The sequence below is a fragment of the Pongo pygmaeus genome, chromosome 1 (assembly GCF_028885625.2).
Source record: "Pongo pygmaeus isolate AG05252 chromosome 1, NHGRI_mPonPyg2-v2.0_pri, whole genome shotgun sequence".
NCBI classification, from domain to species: domain Eukaryota; kingdom Metazoa; phylum Chordata; class Mammalia; order Primates; family Hominidae; genus Pongo; species Pongo pygmaeus.
Window position 1 is genome coordinate 136,068,685 of NC_072373.2, and position 24,807 is coordinate 136,093,491.

The 24,807-nt window shown below is 47.0% G+C and overlaps 1 protein-coding gene across 2 annotated transcripts in view; it reads left to right on the plus strand.

The window, feature by feature from the left end:
• The window catches only part of ABCA4 (ATP binding cassette subfamily A member 4), a 127,107-nt gene that overhangs the window by 85,348 nt on the left and 16,952 nt on the right, over nt 1–24,807 (plus strand). For both annotated transcript variants that reach the window (XM_054475816.1, XM_063664591.1), the window contains 14 exons: nt 2,769–3,034; nt 3,686–3,810; nt 4,280–4,378; nt 5,168–5,354; nt 9,760–9,854; nt 11,371–11,403; nt 12,838–12,943; nt 13,074–13,148; nt 13,379–13,548; nt 15,028–15,205; nt 18,667–18,782; nt 19,833–19,980; nt 23,153–23,276; nt 23,606–23,735. In XM_054475816.1, coding sequence (XP_054331791.1) covers nt 2,769–3,034; nt 3,686–3,810; nt 4,280–4,378; nt 5,168–5,354; nt 9,760–9,854; nt 11,371–11,403; nt 12,838–12,943; nt 13,074–13,148; nt 13,379–13,548; nt 15,028–15,205; nt 18,667–18,782; nt 19,833–19,980; nt 23,153–23,276; nt 23,606–23,735 — 1,852 coding nt within the window. The remainder of the gene's footprint in view (nt 1–2,768; nt 3,035–3,685; nt 3,811–4,279; nt 4,379–5,167; nt 5,355–9,759; nt 9,855–11,370; nt 11,404–12,837; nt 12,944–13,073; nt 13,149–13,378; nt 13,549–15,027; nt 15,206–18,666; nt 18,783–19,832; nt 19,981–23,152; nt 23,277–23,605; nt 23,736–24,807) is intronic.

Consider the following 24,807-nt stretch of genomic DNA (forward strand, 5'->3'; position numbering starts at 1 on the left):
AAACCATCTCTTACCTCAAAGCACTTAACATCCATTGTCTTATTTGATTATCACTATAATCTCATGAAGCAGGCAGGGCAGGGGTCTGTCCCATCTGGGGGAACTGAGCTCACAGAGTTTGGAGGGTTTGCCTAAAGTCATCCAGGCCACTGGGTCTCAGTCTCTGGTCCTAGCTCTGAAATCTAGGATGCTCAATGCCACACTCTCAGCCACTTTTCAGATGGCTAAGTACATTTGTTTTGAGTTAGCTCAGTCTTAGAGGATGACATTTTCTGATCTTGTCTCCAGTGTTTAAATGAACCTGTAGCTGTGCATTGGGGTCACACATTGCGTGGCATGGAGAGGGTTTGTGGCTGATTGCCACGGTTACTACTTGAGACCATCATTTCAGCAGTTACTACTGTTACTGCCTGAGAACATCATTACAAGACTGAACGAAGGGATGAACATGGAAATGATAACAAAAAAACCAAAGTAACTATTTTAAGGAAAGGCTAGCATCGAGAAGAAGAAGAGAGAAGACGAGAAAAAGAAAAGGGCTCCCTGCTTCTAATGAGTAAAGGCAGCCCCCTAAGCTTCTGCAGCCCTTCATTATTTATTAGGTAACAGGAGCAACGAGCAGGAGGTAATGATTGGGTCAGCTGCTTAACTGATCACAGGTTCATGTTGTTACTGACAGATTTCAATTATGACTAATCATAAGAAACATTTGTGCAGCCTCCAACAAGGGTCAATGCCACTTCTGAAGGGGTGGCTTATAGTCAGTAACTAGAAAGCAGCAGATAGCCAGGGACAAACTGGCGATTCTGAACAGGCCTGGAACCCTTAGCTCTGGCCAGGTCAGTGGGCTCCAGTCAGGATGGAGCCTTCAGGGAGAGATCAAAGCTCAGAGGTTTGAGATGATATCAGCCAGCAAAGAGGCGGGGCAGCAGGGATCCTCCCAGAGGGAGGCCCAGCCATAGCAGATATCAAATCTGAGCCCAGATCAGGAGAAGGAGCCTGCAGAACTGGGGCTCTGGCACCGACAGCCTGCAGAACTTTGCCCCTCTGAGTGCAGGTGCCAGGGCTGGGGCTGCCACCCTGCCTTCGCATCCCAGGCCTGGCACATCATAGGTAAATGTAGTTGATGACTGAGCTGACCCAATTCCTTTACAACTGTCCTTGTCCTGGGGGACCTGAGGGTTAAGAAAGCAGCTGGGGACCCACCAACAGTCCTCTAGGCTCTCCATGTCCAGCAATAGTTGTTCGGCAAATGAGCATTAATCAGTGACTATAAACTATAGCTTCAACATAACCGACAACTTGCAATGGTTTCTAGAGCGTGCTCCCATGTGTTATCTCATTTAAATTTCCAAAACAATCCTGTGAAATGTTTTTTTTTCTTTCTTTTTTTTGGAGATAGAGTTTCGCTCTGTCACCCAGGCTGGAGTACAGCGGCTCGATCATAGCTCACTGCAGCCTTGACTTCCTGGGCTCAAAGGGTCCTCCCACCTCAGCCTCCCAAGTAGCTGGGACTACAGGCGCACGCCACCGTGCCTGGCTAATTTCTTTTTTAGTTGTTTGTAGAGACAGTGTCTCCCTGTGTTGTACAGGCTGATCTGAAACTCCTGGGCTCAATCAATCCTCCTGGCTTGGCCTCCCAAAGTGCTGGGATTACAGGCATGAGCCACCATGCCTTCATTTTACAGATAAGAAGTCTGAGAAAACTCAGATTTAGGCAGATTGAGTCACTTCCCCAAATTTATGTACCTTGTAAGAATCCATATTCAAACCTCAGTCCCCTAACTCTTAGTTCATTACTTTTTCTACCACTTCTCAGTATCCTCTAAGAATTCAGAAAGAACCACATCGACTCTGATTTTTCATTTGTTTAAGTACACAGGTAATAGGTGAATGTATTTTGTTGTTTAAAAATTCATATAATACACAAAAAGCTAAAGTCTCACTTCCCACTTCCTCTCCCCTTCCTACCCAACTCTGCCTCCCCAGGGAGAGCTTCTGCTGACAGTCGGTGGACATTCTTTCAGAGTTTTACAATTATGTGTATGTGTGTACATAAGATGTCAGTTTTTCTTTGTGTAGGATACATGAATTTTAAACATAAATGTGAGTGTATTACACATGTTGACCAGCACCTTAGTTTTTTTGTTTGTTTGTTTTGTTTGTTTTGTGCTGTTTGAGAAGGAGTCTTGCTCTGTCACCCAGGCTGGAGTGCAGTCTTGCAATCTTGGCTCATGAAACCTCCGCCTCCTGGGTTCAAGTGATTCTCCTGCCTCAGCCTCCCGAGTAGTTGGGATTACAGGTGCCTGCCACCATGCCTGGCTAATTTTTGTATTTTTGTAGAGAGGGGGTTTCACTATGTAGGTCAAGCTGGTCTCAAACTCCTGACCTCAAATGATCCACCCACCTCAGCCTCCCAAAGTGCTGAGATTACAGGCGTGAGCCACCGTGCCCAGCCAGTTTTGTTTTTTTATTAACCAAGTTACATATTTTAAACTTCTCCATGTCAGTGCTTTTAGAGCTATTTTGTTCTCTTTAATGTTAATAGAGAATTTTAAGGCAATTTCAGGTGAATCTATACAATTTCTCTGTATAAGTAATTTACACTGGAAATAGATTTTTATAAAGATGATTAAGCTACCAGCCTGGTATTTCATTGCTAACTTAAATGAAGAGAAAAATCAACGCTGTAAGGGAAAAAAAAATGGCATTAGAGATCCAGACCTTATAGGCATTTTCCAAATTATTAATTCAATCTCTCAAAACAGGTGGCGCTCAGCAGAAAAGAGAAAATGTCAACTCCCGACACCCCTGCTTGGGTCCCAGAGAGAAGGCTGGACAGACACCCCAGGACTCCAATGTCTGCTCCCCAGGGGCGCCGGCTGCTCACCCAGAGGGCCAGCCTCCCCCAGAGCCAGAGTGCCCAGGCCCGCAGCTCAACACAGGGACACAGCTGGTCCTCCAGCATGTGCAGGCGCTGCTGGTCAAGAGATTCCAACACACCATCCGCAGCCACAAGGACTTCCTGGCACAGGTACTATTGTCAGTCAGTGTTTAGCTGAGCTCAGTGGCTCCTCTCCTAGCCTTCCCCTCCTCTCCTGAGTGTTCCTTCACGCATGGGTTATAACTCAGCGAGGAGCACCCTCTTTAGATTCTGCTGGTTTTGTTTCCTGCTTTCCAAACTCTTATTTTGATTCTTGGTAACATGCATCTTCTTTGCAAGTTGGACCTTCCTTAGCAAAGAAAATAGAATAGTGAAAATGTTAATATTGTTTTTATTTTTACAATGAGAGATAAAGTCATGTTTTCATTCATTTTTGCAGTGACCCTACATATCAAAGTCATTGCCCTCTTTTTTCTTTTAATGTTTTTTAATTTAGAAAAAGCTCTGGTTCAAAGAACAGCGAGTCACGTGACTTGCTCTTTGAACTGCCCTTCGAAGTCTGGCTGAACACTGGGCTGCATTCAGATTCTTCAGTGGCCACCAGAACATTCCGTTTTCTTCTGCGCATCTTACCTTTGCGCACCCTGCTTATTATGTTCCCACAGAAGCCCAACCCTCTCCACCAGGGGCTGATTAGGAGGCTGCAGGATAAATGTTTAAAAGAATGAAGTTGTGTGTGCACGCACACGTGTGAAGTCTCCATGCCACAGTCGTGTTTATTCCATGTCTATTGTCCCACAGATCGTGCTCCCAGCTACATTTGTGTTTTTGGCTCTGATGCTTTCTATCGTTATCCCTCCTTTTGGTGAATACCCCGCTTTGACCCTTCACCCCTGGATATACGGGCAGCAGTACACCTTCTTCAGGTGCGCAGACTCGGGGTCACCATTCTCCTCCATGGGTTTGGGGCACCTGGGTCACATGCTGCTTAGAAGGGCCCTGACCTTCCCACTTCACTGGGACCTTCACCAATGAGAGAGGGGAGGAGTCTTTGGGCTGCCTGCAGAAAGGAACTTAATGTATCTGCCACTGCTTGGAAAGGCGATCCTAGTGGACAGGCAGGACTGCTTGGGAAGGACGAGTGGGGAAAGGAATGCAAAGCTTAGGTGAGTGGGTTGAAGCACCATCTTTTTGAGGCATAGGTGACATGCCATCAGACCACTGCGAGTGTTCAGGCAGCCTACCGCACTCGCAGGAGAGCTAGCGCCATCCCAAGGCAGCATTCAGTGCCTCCAATACATACCTGGCACGCAGCAGCTATCCAGTAAAGGCTCTGAGTTGCATGTTGTTGGCACGCGTCTGCTCTGTCCCAGTCACATGTCTCACTCTGTCTAGCATGGATGAACCGGGCAGTGAGCAGCTCACGGTACTTGCAGACGTCCTCCTGAACAAGCCAGGCTTTGGCAACCGCTGCCTGAAGGACGGGTGGCTTCCGTAAGTCCCTACGCGCCCCTGTCCTAACAAGACTAGCTCCCCTGGGAGGACCCGACAGTGGGTTCAAGATGGCAGGTGTTGGGGAGGCCCCACTCAATCCTGCTCTGCTGGTCACTTCCATATCTCTGACCAGCACTCCCCCCACCTCTCCTTCCACACTTGTGTGCGGGGACAATCACTACCTTCTAGGAAGACCCTGCACCACTGGACAGCTCTATATTTCTCAGTGTAGAAGTTCTATGTTGAGTTGACAGATGATTCCCCATAACTTATTTGAAAGGCCTCTGAGCAGGGAGGGAGGGAAATAGGGTTATGTTATTGTGTGATTGGGCCTTGAATGGCATGAGTGACATAATGGCCAGTACTTCGTGATTGTTGTGAGTCTGGAGAAGGGAGTTAGCGAAGGCCATTGACATCCACCAGGAATCCTAAAAGTTCAATATAATTTTAACTTTTCTCACTCAGTCTTTTTCAAAGCTGTCGATAAGGACCAAAACAGACTAATTTCAAATTCCTCTTTTGGTTGCTGTGTCTCTCAACAGCTAGAGCTGCTAGGAATAAAAAGGGAGACAAAGCAATCCACAAGCTAGAGATGGTTATTCCCACACCTAGTCAGTCACAAAACCCTAGTTTTGATATTGCTTGAGCGGAAACCAGCCTCCAAAAGAATAAGAAGAAAGGGCCTGGGTCTAAAGAGGAGAAGGAAAGGGTTGGGCACAATTTCTTATGCCTAGGGATTTGTCATCAACTTTGGGGCTGATTGTGGAATATTTTCTTGTCTTCCATGAGGGAGTACCCTTGTGGCAACTCAACACCCTGGAAGACTCCTTCTGTGTCCCCAAACATCACCCAGCTGTTCCAGAAGCAGAAATGGACACAGGCCAACCCTTCGCCGTCCTGCAGGTGCAGCACCAGGGAGAAGCTCACCATGCTGCCAGAGTGCCCCGAGGGCGCCGGGGGCCTACCGCCCCCCCAGGTACCTGACCCCCAAACAATGGGGCCCCGGGTCTGCCTGCCACACTGGGACTAGGGGAGTCCCTGGTATCTCCTGAGTCTCTCACAAACCAACATTTCAAACTGGCAGTTGAGTAGGGGACTAAACCAAACTCCCTGCACCCTCTGGGAGGGGCTCCCCACAGGGCGCTGTGGCTGCCAACTGGAGGAAGCCACTCACCAAAAGCTTCATTTTCCACCAGATACTTCCTATTTGATCTAGTAGAAAAAATGTGTTTAAGCACTAAAAAAAATTAAACAAGTCATATGTGCTCATTATAAAAAAATTAGAAAACACAGGTAAGTCAGAAGGAAAAAAATCATCACTTGGATATAACCACCAATAATGTTTGGTTTGCAGCCACCCAAACAGATTATATTCCAAATATTGTCTTGAAATCTGATTTACTGCATAATTTACTATGAACATGCATCCATGTCAATAGACATCTGCATCATTTTTAATATCTGTATATTATCCTATTGTTTGAATTTCCTTTTTTTTTGAGACAGAGTCTCACTCTGTCACCCAGGTTGGAGTGCAGCGGTGTGATCTCAGCTCACTGCAACCTCTGCCTCCCAGGTTCAATTCTTCTGCCTCAGCCCCCCAGAGTAGCTGGGATTACAGGCATGCACCATCATGCCCAGCTAATTTTTTTGGTAGTTTTAGTACAGACAGGGTTTTACCATGTTGGCCAGGCTGGTGTTGAACTCCTGGCCTCAAGTGATCTACCTGCCTCTGCCTCCCAGAGTGCTAGGATTACAAGCGTGAGCCACAGCGCCTGGCCTAAAGTTATTTTAAATTAACTGATCTCCCATTATTGGCCACTTAGGTTTTTTAGTTTTCACCATTATAAGCAATGCTATGATGTACATTCAAATGCAAATGTGTTTACACACTTATTAACAGTCTTAATTAAGAAGCTCTCCATGTGCTGTGTCTCTAACATCTGCAGGTACGTACACAAATACATGCACAGCCAGCATCCATCTTTTGCAGGGACATTAATGATCTTGGCTCTGAGCAGCACCCTGTCCTGGGAGTTCTAAAGTCCAGAACAGATTACAGTGAGCATCTCCTGGGGGATTTAGAGACATCGAAGAAGGCTGTGTCCCTGGTTGATAATGGGCCTCCCAGCTGACTTGCCAGGGCTGGGCCTTAGACAGCCCTGTCCAGTGATTTGTCAATGAATAAAGAGTTCCCAAAGAGGCTATGCACTTCAGTGGGAAAGCACAGGTGTGGGACACGGAGAGCCCCAGGTGGGCTACTTGACCTCTCTGAACCTTAATTTTATCACCTGTGAATTGGGAATAACTGCATATTTCATAATATTATTATGAGGATTTAATGAAATCATGTTGGCAAGGAATTATTTAGAATTAGATTCAACTCAAGTGATGACAACCCCAAACTAATAGCAGATAAAACAAGACACAACTTGTTTCCCACTCATCTAAAAGTCTACATGGGTGGTGCATGATGTTCTATTCTGTTTCCCCTCCACACTAAACAGGCCTAAGCCTCATCAGCCAATATGGCAGGAGCTGCCTTCCAGGCAGCAGAATGGAAGAAGGATGAAGCAACACAGAGGGCAGAGTGTGCACATGTGCTATGTTTAGGGAAGGTTTTCTGAAGCTCCCACATAGCACTTCCACTTACAAACCCAACAAAAAAGGCTATGGCTAAGGCAGCAGGGAGGAGCAAATAATGGGAGCAACTAGATTTTGCCACAGCACCTATCACAGTCTGGTTTATAAATGGTTCTATGCCAAGAACACCCGATCCCTGCTCTTTTTTATATTCTAAAGCATGTATCTTTATATTTCTCAAGCAATATTTTCTCTCTTTGAATCACAGCTCATCCGCTGCATCATAGGGATCCCAAAAGAAGGACCCAAGGAGCTTGTCTCAGTCCTCTGTGCCCCAAGAGGAAGCTTTGCTTGTTTACTTTGCTGTCAATGCTGAGGGCTCCTGTGGCTGCCTCCACTCAAAACCCTCCAGCATCAGGACATCAAGGCTGTGATACTGTACCCTGAGCTCTTGGCCAGGGTGAGGGAGGGGAGGCCAAGCCTACCTACATGGTGTTTCATTTCCTAAACGAACCCTTACTTCCACGCTGTCTGTCCAGCTTAGAAACTTATTTTCAGTAGTGTTGGTCCTTGGTCCCTGGACAAAATGTAACAGCCAAAGTCCTAGAAAAAGGCAAGCCAGTTCCTGCCATTTTCTTTCACTTCTGCATTTCCTCACTATTATACATGCCTTCCATTGGAGCAAAACTGAATGCCACACATATGCACAGGAGCTGCGCGCTCTCTCTCTCACTCTTTCTCTCTCTTTCTCTCTCAATCTCTCTGTCTCTCTTACTCTTTATCTCTCAATCTCTCTCTCACTCTTTCTCTCTTTCTCCCAATCTCTCTCTCATTCTCTCTCAATCTTTCTCTCTCTCTCTCTTTCTCACACACACACACTCACAAACCCATACTCTTATTCACATCTGCTCACCCTAGCCACTCAAACACAATCCCTCATTCAGCCTGGAATAAGTCCAGAGGGCGTGGGCCTGATTCAGAGACAATCAGTTGTTCTCATCTGGGAAATGGGGCAATGTGGTCATCTCTAGGGACCCTCCCTGCTCTAACATTCTTTGAATGTGGTGGGTCCTGAGGTGGAATCACTCTGTCCCTGACTTCCAGTATATGTGGAGATAGGGTTACACAAATATTTTATTGGGAAGAACTTTTATAAAACAATTTATCTTAAGCTATCCCAGCCAGCAGCAATTGTTCCAACCTGGATTCCACCAGGGGAGCTTGGCAGGTCTTCTGAGTGCCATTTTCAGCTTGAGAAGCAGGTGACTGAGTGAAAAGAGCAGGGAGGAGACAGAGGCAGATTCAGTTCCTAGGCCCTGGGCCACCCACCTACGAGTTTGCAGCCCAGTCAGTGCAAGTCAGCTAACTGTTCTGAACCTCAGTTTCTCTGTTTGTAAATTAAGCTAAAAATTCTTCTTTCAAAGAGTGTCAGGATGAAGTGAGATCACGTATGTAGGGCATTTAACATAGTGCCCGACACACAGGGAGCATTCGGTAGGTGCCAGCTCTCTTCCTGGCAGGAGAGAGAGAAATAAGGTGAAAAGAGTGAATTAAAGAAGAGGAAAGTCAAATGGGAAAACAGGGGGAGTAGACAGAAAGTGTATAAAAGGGAAAGAATGGTGCGCAATAACGGCGTTGTAATGCCACCAAAATCCCCTCAACTACTTCTGGGCAGCACCCTTGACAGAGTGAATGCTTTTACCCAGGGGTCATGACTAACGTGTGAAGTTGGCAAATATGAGAATGTAAGCGCAACGTGTTCCCAGATTTGCAGTAATATTGCCACCTGGCGGACAAACCCATGCACTTTTGAATTTTCCAAAATCTTTCAATGAACTAGCTTCCAGTCCTAGATGTATTTTGAAAGTGATTTGTAAATTGTAAGGCACTATTCAAATTCTTTCATTAATGTCACAAATCAACTGTGTCATCTGTATGCCACGCACTATTCTGGGTGCTGGGGACACAACAGCTCACAAATCAGGCAAAGTCCCTGCTCTCACCAAAATGATATCCTACGGGGGATGACAGACACAAATACGTAAACAGACCCATCAGGAGGAAACTCTCAGATGGAGATGAGAGCTATGACGATAACACAACAGTATATGACAATACAGAGTGACTGGAAACAGGAACATTTCTCCGAGGAATAAAATCTGGACTGAGAGCGAGCCATGAGAGGGTCTACAGGTAGAGTTCCCAGGCAGAGTGAACAGCCAAGCACAAAGCTGCGCCAGGAGAGAGAGGTGCTCGCTGACAGACAGGGAGGGGAGTGCGGCAGGTGAGCTCAGAGAGGAGCAGGGCCACACACATCGGCCACGTGGGCCTTGGTAGTGAGTCGAGATTTGATCCCAGGGTTTATTGGAGTGGATAAGTAAGCAAGGTGACTGAGGTGCTCGGGTTTACATTTTTATAGCTCCAGCTGGCTGCTGGGTGGAAAACAGAAGTTGGCAGACCAAGGACAGAATCAGGCAGACCAGTCTGGAAGTTTCTCTAGTGGTCCAGGTGGTAGCTTAGGTAGCGTGGCAGTATTGGAGCTGGAGAAACGCAGATGGATTGGAGATTTATTTTGGAGTGATGCCATTCTGTCTTGTCAATGGATTGGCGAAAAAAGAGGCATCAAAGATGAGTTACACATCGTTGAAGTGAGAACTAGGGAGCTGCCAGTACTTTATTTAGTATTTTCTCAGCAGCTGAATCCATAAACAACTTTTGGAAGAGAACAAGCAGTTTCACAAACTGCTTATAAGTCCTCAAGTTCCAGGGTAATTAACGTGGGTGTCTGATTGCCTCAGAGAACACAGCAAAGCACGGAAATTCTACAAGACCTGACGGACAGGAACATCTCCGACTTCTTGGTAAAAACGTATCCTGCTCTTATAAGAAGCAGGTAAGAAGAAATCCTTTTATGCTTTTTATCCTGGCTCCTTGTAGAAGATATTGACTAGGGACAGAAGATAATTTTCTCTCACAATTTATCTATGATCAGGGCAGTAGATTTTTTTCTTTTTTATCTGATTTGAGGGCCCTATTCAACATAAAAGCAATTGAGGCACATACAAGTAAAATGTAACTTAAGATTAATTCTTTGTTTGTTTGTTTTTACATTTAGGGCAAGCAGTCTTAAATTTTAACCCACGTATTATTAAAAGTTATATCAGAAGACCATAGAAGTTATTCAAAAATGCAGCCACATATTTTAACTAGTTAGAGAGTAAAAATTTGGAGGGAGGTGGAGGAGTATAGGGGAAAAGGTAGAGGAAAAAGAGAGAAAAAGTAAGTGGCAAAAAAGAGAAAGGAAAAAGATAGGGTGGGAAAGAGGCAGCGGGATAGTGTCTGAGTCCAGCACACGCCAGGGCGAGCCAGGTCAACTGCAGCTGTCATATTCTAACTGTGAATTATCATCTGTGATCACTGCCCTTTGAGATGCCAATGAACTCTTCAAGAAATATCTAGTTCTCTTGGTTCTCCAGCTGTTCTTATCAGCCCCATCCAGAATGGAATGGGGCTTTGGCAGCCCATATCAGAACAAGCAGCTTGACAGGGGCATGCCATGCCAGGAGAGAGGATCCTAAGGAAGTGTGGTCCAGTCCACACAGACTCTGGGGCTTTAAGATAAAACCTCCTAACTTTAGTAGGACTTTCTGTTGCTTCACCTGCCAGAGCCCTGAACGAGGGATAAATTGACTTAATTAACTAGAACACACTGCAGATGGTGAAAGCATTTAGCAAAACAAAGAATGCCATCCAAGCCCCAAAATAAAAGCAGAATAAATAGAATGCAATAAACAGCAACCATCCCAAACTGAGTTCTCAGCAGCAAATCTACAGTATGAAATTTTGGATTTTGTGCGTGTATGCTTAAAGGTTGATGACAATGACAGTTCATGGGATTGAGCTCTGGGGTCCAGAGCTGGCATCTGTTCATTTCCCATTTTGTCATTTTATCCTTGATTGACTGAATGTCAGTGCCTTAACTTTGGGCTGTGGAGTGAGTCAGAACTCCCCCGAGGTGTGCAGGTGGTTGTTAGAGTCTCATTTGTGCGGGGTGGAAGACAGGAGGGCTGCAGCCTTCATTCCACACTGACATGGTCATTGCCATGTGTTCTGGGTCCAGATCAGGCATATTGACCTGACATATGACCTGACAACAGGACCACTCAGAAAGTCCAGCAAGTGGGATATGATTTGGAGAGCCATTGGGGGAAATCATAGGTCCTTTCTCTGCATGTGTATTCAGGCAATGTCCCAGGGCTGGGTGGCTTCTGCATTGCTTGGATATCAGAAAATGCAAAAATGCCCCTGAAGACCGAGACTTCAGTCTTCAAAATGAATGTTTGGGAAAGAAAGTTAATAGCACTGCTGTACTTGTGGTATTCATTGCATTATTTTATTTCGGCTTTCAGCTTAAAGAGCAAATTCTGGGTCAACGAACAGAGGTAAGAAACTATTTTTATCAGAATTAAAATCTCAGATCAATTCATTGTTGAAATAATTGCACACTTTTAAAAGGTACACCTCACAGCCATGAGGAGGGGCTGTTCTGTAGGTGCTCAGGAAGTCACAAGACACGTCCTGAAGAATATGTGGCTAGGGACATCCCAGACTCAGAAGACACTCAGTGGTGTCTCTTCTTGGAGGACATAAGTGGGGGTGGCATTCCCTGATGAGGCGTTTCAGAGCATTCTCACCCCAAAAAAAGCTTCTAAAACCTCCAAGTATATAACAGTTTATAATACTCCAACAAGAGGGCCTTGTAGCCTAAACCCGGGACACTCCTTGGCCCATTACTTTTAAGCTTCAAGGAGTGTGGGCCAGCCCCAGACTCACCCCATTCCTGAGGCATCCTGGAGGTTGAAATGGTTCCAAAGGCTTAGAGCCTCATCAAGGGGGACTCTAGGAGTCTGCTGCCACCCAACCTCCCTCAGGAACTGCACCTCCAGAACAGGTGAGGGGCTGACGTGGATGTGCTTTCCTGGGCAGATTCTAGACCATACATATGAAATCTGGCTTTCAGGATTGCTCTCCAGAGGGACCTGTGGGGCCTCAGCTGAGACAGAAAGTAGGAGTGAGGCAGTGACTCAAGGCCCTGAGAAAGAGCTCCTCCTCTGCTTGGTATAACCAGCTAACTCATTCTGTTCTGTTGACTTTGGCTTCTGCCCTGCCTTTGAAGGGTTTGAGGCCAGGGAGTGAGGCACTCAGACTGGTGTTTCCGCACAGTCACTTCAGACTTCCAGTGCAGTACAGGAGATGGATCCCAGGGCCAGTGAAGAAGCAGAGCACAAGTCCAGGCAGGAGAGGCTAAGGGCCTCCCTGAACAGGGGTGAGGCACAGAAGCCCCGAGAGGTAGGGATGACAGGAGGAAGATGGGTCCTGTGCTGCTAGAAGTACCTGCAAAGCACAGAGGTGGCACAGAAAAGGAGTCCTTGGCTGGGGTGGGAGGAGATGACATGTGACATGTGAAAGAGGACCTGGAGTTGGCTCGATGCTCCCAAAAGGGAAAGGTGCCAAGGGGAGCTAGCAGCCCTGCAAAGGCAGAGACACACAGGCAGTCTGGGCCACGAGGAGCTCTGGAAGTGACTCGATATGTCCAGAATAGGCCACTCCAGGGAAGGGCTGAGGAAGGATGAAGTTGGAGAGGGGCACAGACCAGATGCAGAAGGGCCTCAGAGGCCAGGATGAGGGTCTGGACTCCTTCCTCGAGGCAGCAGCGTAGGAAAAGAGTTAAAAGCTGGTTTGTAAAGTGGAGCCATGTTGCTCGCTGGTCCAGGAAATTCCCCCGAAAGTCCATGTTTCCCTACAAAACCCGAGAGAGCTACTAGTAGGCGTGAAGTTCGTGGCCCTGGTCTGAGGATTTCCTGTTTCCTTGTCAGGTATGGAGGAATTTCCATCGGAGGAAAGCTCCCAGTCGTCCCCATCACGGGGGAAGCACTTGTTGGGTTTTTAAGCGACCTTGGCCGGATCATGAATGTGAGCGGGGTATGTAAACAGACTGGAGATTTGAGTAGGATTTTTGACTTGCTTAATTACCATGAATGAGAAACTCTCATGAGTGATAACAGGAAAAAAAATAAAAACCCTCTTGTTTGTTTGTTTACATGGTTTTTAGGGCCCTATCACTAGAGAGGCCTCTAAAGAAATACCTGATTTCCTTAAACATCTAGAAACTGAAGACAACATTAAGGTACTTGACCTGTGTATAATCTGCTCTGGAGCTAAAAATTTACCTGAGCTGGTTTTTTTATTTTTACTTTTCCACCTTTATTAAATTTCATCCCTCCTCCTGCTGAAATCTAGCAAGGAATGTCTTCCAGCTACCAAACCCTTCCTGCTTCTCAAATTTCCTTTCCTTCACTGATTTCTGCTTTAACTAGCTGTTAGTGCAACATCTCAGATGTCCTCTCCACCCTCTAGGTGTGGTTTAATAACAAAGGCTGGCATGCCCTGGTCAGCTTTCTCAATGTGGCCCATAACGCCATCTTACGGGCCAGCCTGCCTAAGGACAGGAGCCCCGAGGAGTATGGAATCACCGTCATTAGCCAACCCCTGAACCTGACCAAGGAGCAGCTCTCAGAGATTACGGTGTAAGCCACCACAGCCCACAGCCCCAGCCTCACCACTTTCTTGTCACCTTCTCCACTCTTTGAACATCCCTAGAGAATTCTCACCACCGTGAAGCGCTGGTTTGGATGGTAATGCTGTTTAGTCAGGCACATACGAACATCTGACTTTCAAATAAGTGCCTCACACTTCAAGTACCAGACCTCTTGGTCATTCTTTCTCCCCCACATTTATGTGGAAAGTAAGTTTACATTTGGTTCCATTCCCTTTTGGCTCTTGATAGCAAGTTGCTCCTGGAGCTTATACAATTATTATCTTTGCTATGTGCAAAGCAGCTGCCAGGAACTGGCAAAGTTCAGTAAACCTTTCAGCTCCCTCGGAGTAATTATCTTAGATTCCAGGAATTTCCTCAGAAGAGCATACTTTGGAGATGTCGACAGAGCTTTGCTACCCTCAAGCTGAGGCTCTTCTTGCACAGTTTCAGCCATTGGAGACAGTGGTCTTGTGCATTTTGTAGTATGTTCACTCTATTTGAGGCCTACATGGAGGAGGGGTTGGTAGGAGCACCTTTGTTAGTGCAAACTTCTGCAAAGTTGTGGGGTCCTGATTTTACTATCCTAGCACACGCTGAGCGCCAGTGAACATGCCCAGGGTCATCCACTAAAACCTGGGCCTTGGCTCCTTGGTGTCTTCCTCTGGATACCCCAGGGCCTTAGACTGTCCTCTGTTAATTCTCACTCAGCCACACTTTCGTGTGTCTCCTTCCAGTCATTTGTTCTAAGCTTACTACATATATGGATGATATGATCTGTAGTTTTCTCAAGGCAGTGACTGCCACATAGGATACCTTTGTGGAAATTAGTAAAAGTGCTCTTTTCTGTAGGTGGACGCTGTCCCATGCCAGGGGTTATGGCTTGTACATACAGTTCAGGCTGGCTTTAGCCCCAACTTACCCCTTAGCCGGATGCCTTCTATTTGGCTGAGGAAAGGATAGAGCCAAGCCCCTGTACAACTTGCCTGCCCTCTTTTCACTTAAATTTACATTATGAACTTTTCCTTGTGTTATGATGTACTTCTTGAAAATGTGATTTAACAAGATGATTATTAACAAAAGATAAATCTCACAGACCGTATGTCTGTCAACATAGAAAATTCAAGAGACTCTATAGACAGATTATTAGAGCTAATAAGAGCATTGCAGTACATAAGATTAATATAAACATCTATTTCTATACACCATAAAAATAGAGAATATAATAAAAAGAAAGGTTGTCTAGAAACATTCACATGAAATAGAAAGGCAACCCACAAATACCCATTTAACCTTGGTCCATGTGGATTAAGACAGTTTAGTGGAGTGACAGCTTCAAGGTAGAGAAGGGGAACCTGGAGGCCACCCCTGAGCGGGTGTAAGGCCTTCCCAAAGCCTGACTTTGTGTCTTCTCCTCCTTCTGCTCCTCCCTCTTCATCGCCCTCTCCCTGTGTCTCTGGCCCTGCTGCAGGCTGACCACTTCAGTGGATGCTGTGGTTGCCATCTGCGTGATTTTCTCCATGTCCTTCGTCCCAGCCAGCTTTGTCCTTTATTTGATCCAGGAGCGGGTGAACAAATCCAAGCACCTCCAGTTTATCAGTGGAGTGAGCCCCACCACCTACTGGGTGACCAACTTCCTCTGGGACATCGTAAGTGTCAGTTTACAGCGCCTCCCTCCCCTCCGTGGGCCCAAGGTGGAGTTTGTGTGTGCTCTGAAGGACCAGACCGAGTGGGGAGGGGTTCTCATGGTGCCAGGGATGCTGAAAGGCACTGGGCCAAGGGCCTTGTGTATCTGCTGTCCCTTGACATCTTCTTAGAAAGGCAGAACTAGGAGCCCAAAGCTAGGAAAAGCTGTGGGGTGCAGCTTAACAACTGGTGAATGGGGGCTCTCTATGTCCTGCACCGAGCAGGCCTCTGACCCATCAAATAATCGCTGCACCGCAGGCATGGGTCTGGGCTTCCTAGAATCAGTCTGGTGCTGAGAAGGTAATATGAAGGGGTCTTTCACCCCAAATCACCTTCTCAAATCCTGCCCCACCTTCAAAATGGTAAGGGTAAAACTTCTCTGGTGGTAGGGTCACCAGATAAATACAGGACACCCAGTTAAATTTAATTTCAGATGATGAATAATTTTTAGTATAAGCTTACCCTACTTCAAATATTGCACAGGACATATTTACACTAAAAAAAAAAAAAACAAAACAAAAAACAAACAAACAAAAAACCTGGTTGTTTATCTGAAACTCAAATTTCACTAGGGATCCTAGATTTTTATTTGCCAAATCTGGCAACCCCAGCCAGTGGCCAAAGTAATAAGACCTTCACTGATTAGATTAACCACCACTACAGGGAAAAATGAAGAAAAAATATTTATCAAATCAGTAGCACACTACTGCCTTCCTTACAACCAAGTTTGGTGGGGGTAGGGAGGGGTCAGGATAGGGTACCTTATTACAGGCTGCAGGGTCAAAGGAATTGGTAGTAAAGGCCTAGTTATAATGTAGCAGGGATCATTATGACATCAACCCCAGTCTATTCTAGGTGTCTTGAGTAGTGAAATCTCAACATTTTAAGACCAACATGAGCCTCCACTTCATGCGATGATAAGATATACCAACTGATGGAGACCAACACCAAATGACCTTCTCTTCTGTGGCTTTTAAAAATTATGGTGAATATTAGAATTCCTGAAGATATGATTTCTATCTTACTCAGCTTAGTAAGCAGCTATCACTTAACAATACAAAACCAGAAATTATCAGCAGCAACTAAATTATTTCCTCTCTCTTCTGCTACATGAGGAAACATTCATAAACGCACGGGGAGGAGGTCAGAACCTGAAAGCCTCTCTTTGGATAAGAGCATCAATTGCAGGTGCCACATTGGCCCTGTGATGCTAATATAAAAGGAGCTAGGCCCACTGGCACTGAAAAGTTACTTAGAAAAGTGCTGGGGCTTTTAATTTTACTTTTTTAAAAAGATGAGAAATAGAATTTACACACTTGGGGCTGGCCCACGTGTGTGTGTGTGTGCACGCGCGCACTTACAGGGATCTCTGAGCCTATGGAGAGAGATGTAGCTAGGATAGAGTGGACATCTGAGGTGGGAGGTGATACTAGCTGGCAGTCCAATGAAGGAGTAGAAGATGGCAGGCACCATGTTAGCAGGCTTTCTGATGCTCCAGGATTTTAAAGCTGGCCTGGAATCTCACCTCTGCGATCTATCATTTTGGAACTTAGTACCACCATTAGCCAGTGGCAAAAAAAGTTGAATGAAGGAACAAACAATTATTGCTTATGTCATTCACTTAGCATATATATGATGTTTTAAATTCTTATATGTGTCATCTGTTTTTCTTTAAAATTTTGAAACAGTTACAGACTTACGGAAAAGTCGCAAGTACAGTTCAAACCTTTTTTTCTGAGTCACTTGAAAGTAACTTCTCAGCAAGATGCCCCTTCTCATTTATTTCTCTCTTCCTGTCTCTCTCTCTCACACCCCTCAGCACCTCTGATGTGTACTTCCTACAAACGAGGATACACCCCATACAACCACAACACAAACTGTCAACATGAGGAAACCAGCATTGATGTGTCACCACCACCTAATCCTCACACCCCACTCCTCTTTCACCCATTGCCCTAGTGATGTCTTTCAGAGAAAAGGATCTAGCTCAGAATCATGTGTGATATTTGATTGTGCTGTTTCTTTAGTCTTGTTCAGCCTGGAAGAGTTCCACAGTCTTTCGTTAACATTCATGGTCTTGACACTGTTGAGGATTGCAGGCTGGTTATTTTGCAGAATGTCCCTTGGTCTGAGCTTGTCTGAGGTTTCCTCTTGCCCAGGTTGAGGGTGTGCATCTTGGCAGCAGTATCACCGAACAGATGCTGTGTTCTCACTGCATCCTATCAGGTAGCTTCTGATTTCAATTTGTTCTCTTACTGATGATGTTCAGTTCGGTCACTTAAGAAGGTGTCTGCTGAGCTTCTTCACTGTAAAATTACCCTTTTCCCCTTTATAATAAATACAAATTTCAGGTAGAGGCACTTCAAAGATATATAAATATCCTATTATTATACGACTTTCCATTTATTCATCCATTTATCTCTGTATGCAGTCATGGTTCCTATGTTAATCAATGGACTATGATCCAAGACTATCATTTTTTTTTTGATATTTACATTATCCCCAGTGTGGTCAGTGGGGGCCCCTTGAAGCTGGCTTCTGTATTGTCTTGACTCGGGTCCTCATCTCCCTGGAGCTCCTCCATGCTCAATGGCACAGCAAGATATTCCAGGTTCATCCTTCCATTATCCCCACTCCTACCCTCTCCCCAAGAAGCCCTGGTTCCTGCCAGTGGGAAGTGTCCCTCAGAAACCAAGGTCTGAGTGCTAGATATGTTCATTGCCTCTGGAGCACCAATGGTCCCAGGCCTTCTCAGTGATAGAACTAGGGAAGATATGGATGTACACACACAGGTATGCACACACCTCTATCTATAGTTCTCTATCTATCTACCTCTGATACCCCACACCAGATCAGCCTCCTGTAAGGATATCTTTCTCATCCCGTTGAGGCCTCCACACCCCACACCAGGTTGCCCTCTGAGGAAGCCCGTCTCTGGTTCTTGCCCTGCTCCTGATCACTGTGGCTCCTCCCCTAACCCCACTGTTGCTGTCCCCTTTCTGTGCCCAGTATAATGGCTGTAGGACTAAATTGTTTAAAAAGGGTATCAATATTTATTTGAGCTTTGTGAAGCCAAGAACTAGGCTTTAAGTTTTTCTGAATTCTGAAGACATGCTTAGAAAGAAGAATCAACAAAACTTTATGACCAATTTGAAAGAGTGAGAGACCAGGCAGAATTTTGTAATTGATCCTTTCAAAATATACAAACTGAAGGTTCCCTTGGCAGGGAGGTAGAGCACGGGGTGGGGTAGGAGGACTAGTGACACCTTAACATATGTTTGCCAACCAAGAACTGTTTAAAAAGCAAGTCGAATCAGAATCCCAGACCCTACGAGCTGGAGGAGCCGGGCCCCACCCCTCATTTTGCAGAGCTAGAAGCAGGTCTGAGAGGTTAAGCGACTTGCTCTCCTCTTCTCTTTCCGAGATGAATTATTCCGTGAGTGCTGGGCTGGTGGTGGGCATCTTCATCGGGTTTCAGAAGAAAGCCTACACTTCTCCAGAAAACCTTCCTGCCCTTGTGGCACTGCTCCTGCTGTATGGGTAAGCTGTTTGGGCCATTAGCTAATGCCTCTGAAGAGAAGCCTGGTGGTGGGGGTGGGGGATCATCTCCTGACAGAAAACCTGGGCTGTCCTGTGGTGGTAGCACCCACAAGTTTAGCTTCTGGCCCCAGGTAGGGTCTGAGGCTGATAACCAGGGATCTGTCTGGCTTCTGTTTCTGACTCCACTGACAGAGGTATCCCTGAGGCCTGGTCCTGTCAGTGACAACGAGAGAAGTCCCACATGGTCTGAATCTTCTACTCAAACTGAGGCCTTGACCAAAGCCTGGGGGTCAGCCATTCCCCAGCTCCTCACCCAGCTCTGACTCTCACTCATCTGTGGCCAATCTGTCCACCTCAGCGTCCCCATGTGGACTGGCCAAGAGTTACCGCACACAGTAGAAGACTCCGGCCAAAAAGCTCCTCCTGAGTCAGGGACAGAGGATGACACAGGGGTTACATCAGCAGAGTTACAGGGCTCAGCATGCAACTTTCTTTCCCACATGTGTAAATTTGAATGAGTAATTCATCCATTTGGGCCTCAGTTTCCTCATCTGTAAAATGAAAATAGTGATCCTGGTCCTTCCTCTGTGGGCCAGTAGAGCCTTGCCAGAGCATTGGTCTCCACATATTTCTCTTGGAAATAGAGAATTTGGGAACCAACCTGACTATAAGCTGTGAAGATGAGCTCACTGGGCTCATCTGAGATGACCTCAGCTGGGCTTTGCTGACCCAGCCTAGAGTGGGAAGTGTTGCAGGTTGGAGAACCCTCCTATGAATTGTACAGGGCTTTGTAGTTTACAGAGTACATACACAGCTAGCAGCCCATTTGCTCCTCACAAAACCCCATGAAGTGGTCAAGGCGGGCATCATTATCTCCATTTAAAGTTGAGGCACAGAGACCAACAAATGGAGTATCTCTCTGGTCCCCTGGGACTCTGGCCAGTTCACACACATCACCTCAGGTGTAAGGGGAGTGCATTATATCTAGACGTGTTGTAGATGGAATGGAATGTGGAACTCCATCACTCTGAGTTGTCTCATTTCACACAGATGGGCGGTCATTCCCATGATGTACCCAGCATCCTTCCTGTTTGATGTCCCCAGCACAGCCTATGTGGCTTTATCTTGTGCTAATCTGTTCATCGGCATCAACAGCAGTGCTATTACCTTCATCTTGGAATTATTTGAGAATAACCGGGTGAGCATAACTTTCTTGGCTTTTTTGTTTGATTAGTAGGATAGTAGAGTATGTGTTGGTCAAGCAGAGCCAGGGGCAAGCATCGTCCATGTAGCAGCTGAATGCAGATGAGTGCCACTTTCTTCCTCCCTACCCCTGACCCTCCCTCCCTCCCTCCCTTCCTTCCTTCCTCCCTCCCATCCTTCTTTCGTCTTTCCTTCTTCTCCTCCCTCCTCCCTCCTTCCTCCATCCCTCCTTCCTTCCTTTTTCATTCCTTCCTTCCTTCCTCCCTCCTTCCCTTCCTCTTTCCTTCTGCCCTGTCTCCCTTTTTCCTTTCATCCTCCCTCCATCCCTCCCTCCATCCTTCCTTCCTTCTTCCTTCTTTCCTTCCTATAAGCTCCTTTTTCATTTCTGTGCTCTGAATGAAATGGTTTTCTGTGTTTATTCCACAAGCAAAACTTTATTCTTGCAATAAACTTTAAGCTTTGCTTACTCTTTCAGAAAGGTTTCCTCAGGGACTTTGGGTGTTGGGTTTTACACCCACACACAATACATTTGGGTGATTTCAAAATCTAAAAGGAACAAAAAGGCATACAATGAAAAAATCTCCTTCCTACCCCTGTTTCCCACTCACCCAGTTCTCTTCTCCAGAGGCGAACTCTTATTTGAGTTTCCTGTGTGCTCTGGAGACACATCAGCAGATCCCTATACGGTCTTTCTCCCACTTTCTTATGGAAATTGTAACACTCTGACATATACTATTCCTTGGGCAAGTCAATCTTGATGAAGAGACTGGGGATTCTCCATGCTGAATGCCTCATTTTATGAGCTGCCAAGCCCAGTTGTCCCTTCCACCTGACCTCCCCCTGTCCAGAGACAGATGGCCAAACTGAATCATAAAAAGAGGGGGAAAAAAAGAAGGCAGTCACTGCAGGGCTGTCTTTACTCCACACTCCACACTCCCAGTCCCCACCGCTGTGTCTGAGTCCCGGCTGTGGCTGTCCTTGGAACATTTGCCTCCCCACGTGCCTGTGTCCCCAGGCACCTCAACCTTTCCTCTCCTCATTAGCTCTTCCCAGTTCAGAGGGTGGGACCGGCCAGCACATCTGCACTGCTGCCCTGCCGCACCCACCTCCACCTGCCTCTGGGCCCTGCTGGGGAACACAGGACAAATCTGTGCAGAGGCCCCACCGTGAACTGCCCAGACCCGTGGACCCCTGAGACTGATTCTTTCCAGATCTTGTTAGGGTTTCATGGCCACTGGACAAGTAATGAAGCCTCATCTGTCCCATGAATGATAAGAAATTCAGCATGTCAGAGTCAGACTCTGGAAAGGGGGGGGATAAGAACACAGCCCCAGCAGATGGCCAGAGCACCCTGGTGACTGAAAATGCTGCTTTGCAGAGCTGTGTTTGTCACAGGCTCACAGCCCACTAAGTCTTAAGAGAGTGTTCTTTCAGAATAATTAAATAGCCAGCTTAAAGCAACTCAGAACATTTTCCCCTCTGAGGCTGCACCCATTTAGCCAACATTTGCTAAGCACCCGCCTTCAAAAAGCTGGTATTTTCATGTAAATTATCAGATACACAGCTGCTGTGGAAACCCCCAGTATCCCACAGGAGGCTCCCCAGCTCCCAGCAGCTGCCGCCCCTGTGCGGTCAGTAGGTCTTTACCAGCTGAACGCCATGTGCTGGGTGTGTGCTGATATAAACAAGCGTGGCCCACTCGTCCTGCCCTCCAGAGGCTCCCATTCCAGTGGGAAAAGGACCTGCCCACGAAGTTTACAACAATATAAGCCACAGTGTATGATCCTCCATAATACAGTGTGTGACAGAGCATCAGAGGAGCGAGGCAGATAACACGCTGCAGGCCAGAGGCAGTGGGAAGAGCCAGGCTGCAGGGGCTGGGGGAGCCGTGGTGGAGGAAGTTCAATTTCAGCCTGTAGATTTCTATTAGCCCATTTAATAAATAATGACGTGCCTACTCTGAGCTAATCATTGTGCAGCTATTTAGGAAGGACACAAAAATAATTAGGACTCAGTGCCCACCCTCCAGGGGCCCACTGACTAGTAGAGAAACTAGGCAGATTTTTAAAAAATTAATCATGGGAATGTGATAAGTGCTGGGAGGGAGGAATGGATACTTTCTCATGGGAATCTTGGAAGGCTTGTAAGAGAAGGCACCCTCTGAGCCAGCCGTCTAAAGAAGAACGGGAATCTTCAGAAAGCAGAAGGGAAAAGAGCATTCTTTCCTGCTTGGAGCAATAGGTAACAGCCTGCACATGCCTGGGCCTAGAGGCCAAAAAGCACAGCGATTCCAGAAAGAGTGGGGAAACGGTGTAGGCAGGGAAGGATGAGGTAATGTGGGCACAGGTGTGGAGGCTGGAGAGGGAGGAGGTTGTGGGACAAGGAGGAGCCAGATGGGATGGACAGCAGTGGCCCAGCCAGGAGCTATGCTGGCCTCGTACCCCTTGGTGTCCCTTCTATTTTCTCAGGGGAGACTCTGCCCAATATGCCAAGTCCGACCACTCGAAAACAAGTCCCTGGCTTAACACAGACCCCAGAGAGAGTCTCCAGCCCTCCTCTCCCTAGACAATGGTAGTTGCCCCGTGAGGGGCTGAAAAGCAGAGCTGGAGATGGCTCAGGGCCTGCTGTCCCCCTGCAGCTGTTGTTAACAAATGCCTTGAGGGCTCCTGTTGTTTCAAAGTGAGTCTGCAGGGAGAGCTCCCTAAGTGGACAACAGGAGGGCTGCAGCTTCTCTGCACATTCCTGCTGTCACCCCCAGAGTCACCTAGGGGAGGGGTAAGGACAGTAATGCAGGTTCCTCACAGTTAGCCTTGGTGCCCACATGGTACTGAGCATAGTAAATGTTTAGAAGATGCTGCCTGGATAGACAAAGGGGCAGCTTCCGCCCACTAGAAACTTGCAGAGAGCCCCAGTCCTTGACTGGTCATTTAATTGATTAGCTCCTTGGCCTGGCCTTGAGGCACTGCTTGTAAGTACTTCATGACCTCCATCACAAACCCATTATGCTCTGCTGGACAAATCCCTCCAGTGGCCAGTCTGGCTGCAAGGACTCTCTGTCTGCAGGCCTTCGCCTGTGCTGTCCTGTGAGAGCATCTGGGCCCCACCTGCTGAAGAGAGGGGTGAGTGGGCTTTGCTCCGTTTCCAACAGTCCTACTTCTCTGTTTCAGACGCTGCTCAGGTTCAACGCCGTGCTGAGGAAGCTGCTCATTATCTTCCCCCACTTCTGCCTGGGCCGGGGCCTCATTGACCTTGCACTGAGCCAGGCTGTGACAGATGTCTATGCCCGGTTTGGTGGGTGGTAGCCGAGGCCCGTGGAGCATGGGCCCTGGGTCCAAAGCTGGGAGGGCTACTGGGGGGGGCTCCTGCATCAGACTGTGGCAGGGGCTGGTGCTGGGAGGGGATCTTGGGCTGGAAGTGTCCTGCCAGCTAGAGGGGATTAGGGTGCCTCTGTTTCCATGGCTGAGGAGCCACAGGAGGGATGGAGGGCAGCCCAGATGACGCGGGTGTTTGGCTCTTGCTCGTTCCCACATAAGGCCTGGTCTAGTGGGCCTTGTGCTGTGGCCAGGTCTGTGGGGTGAGCTGGGGCGGCTGAAGTGGACTCAATTCCTGTTGATGCCCAGGTGAGGAGCACTCTGCAAACCCGTTCCACTGGGACCTGATTGGGAAGAACCTGTTTGCCATGCTGGTGGAAGGGGTGGTGTACTTCCTCCTGACCCTCCTGGTCCAGCGCCACTTCTTCCTCTCCCAATGGTACGTCCATGCCACACCCTGGGGCCAGTGGGCAGCTCAGGGCATCCAGAACTGGACCTTATACCCACATGGTCATCTCTTTCCTCAGGAGCCCCACTCCACGATGTTTTTTTTTACATTCTCAAAGCCTGGCTTTTCTCCAATAATACAAGTAGAGAATCAGGTTAAAATAGGCACATTCAAATATGTGAAGAGCATCTACTTTAAAATATTTAAAATGCAGTGCTAGTAATTTCAATTGCCGATATTTAATCCTTCTCATTTAATTACCAAATGTGTATTTTGATTAGATGATAGTATTGCAAATAACAATGGTTACGGGATATCCAAAGTACTAGGAAATACACTAATGTATTTATGAGAGAAGGGACACAGCAGGCCCCTTTGCTAATTAGAGATTTGGGAGCATGGGAGTAATATGGGAGCCATGTGGAGTGGTGCGGGCAGTGATCACGACCTCCCACTCCTGGAGGAAGGTGGGTAGCTGCCAACCCTGACTTTTGACCAGGGCTTCTCAAATGCCAGGTTAGCTGGCAGTTGCCATTCTTCCACAGGCTCTTCCTGAAGCCCCTGCCTTACTGCCCTCTGCAATCCAGGCCTACCTTTATTGTCCTCACCCAGGTGCCTGAATTGACAAGCAGCAGCCCTTCGTAGCAAGGTTTCCCCAGTAGTGTTTTGTTTCTTAACTTTTCCTCCTCTCAGGCTGAGTGTGGTCACCTGTAAATAGATTCCAAGGACTTGGTTTTATGTTTTGATCCACAGGGAATTGATTTATTGGAAATGAATCTGCCTTTCTACTCACAGGACTGTGAGAGGTGAATGAGATCACAGGTGTCAACACACTCCTGATGAAACAAGATACACAAGCAGTTCTAGTTATGGGAGACAGTGTCAGGAATTGTTGTCCTTGGCACCCTCAGCCCTTGCAGACCCTTTCTGCAGCCTTGGCCATACCTTTTAGAGGCCTTTGTGTGGGAGAGAGCGGATCAGGAGGTTGACTATCCAAATTGACTCATTAGCTTCAAACTCTGATGTCAACACATTTGAATGAGTCCTGCCTGCTTTAGGGCCT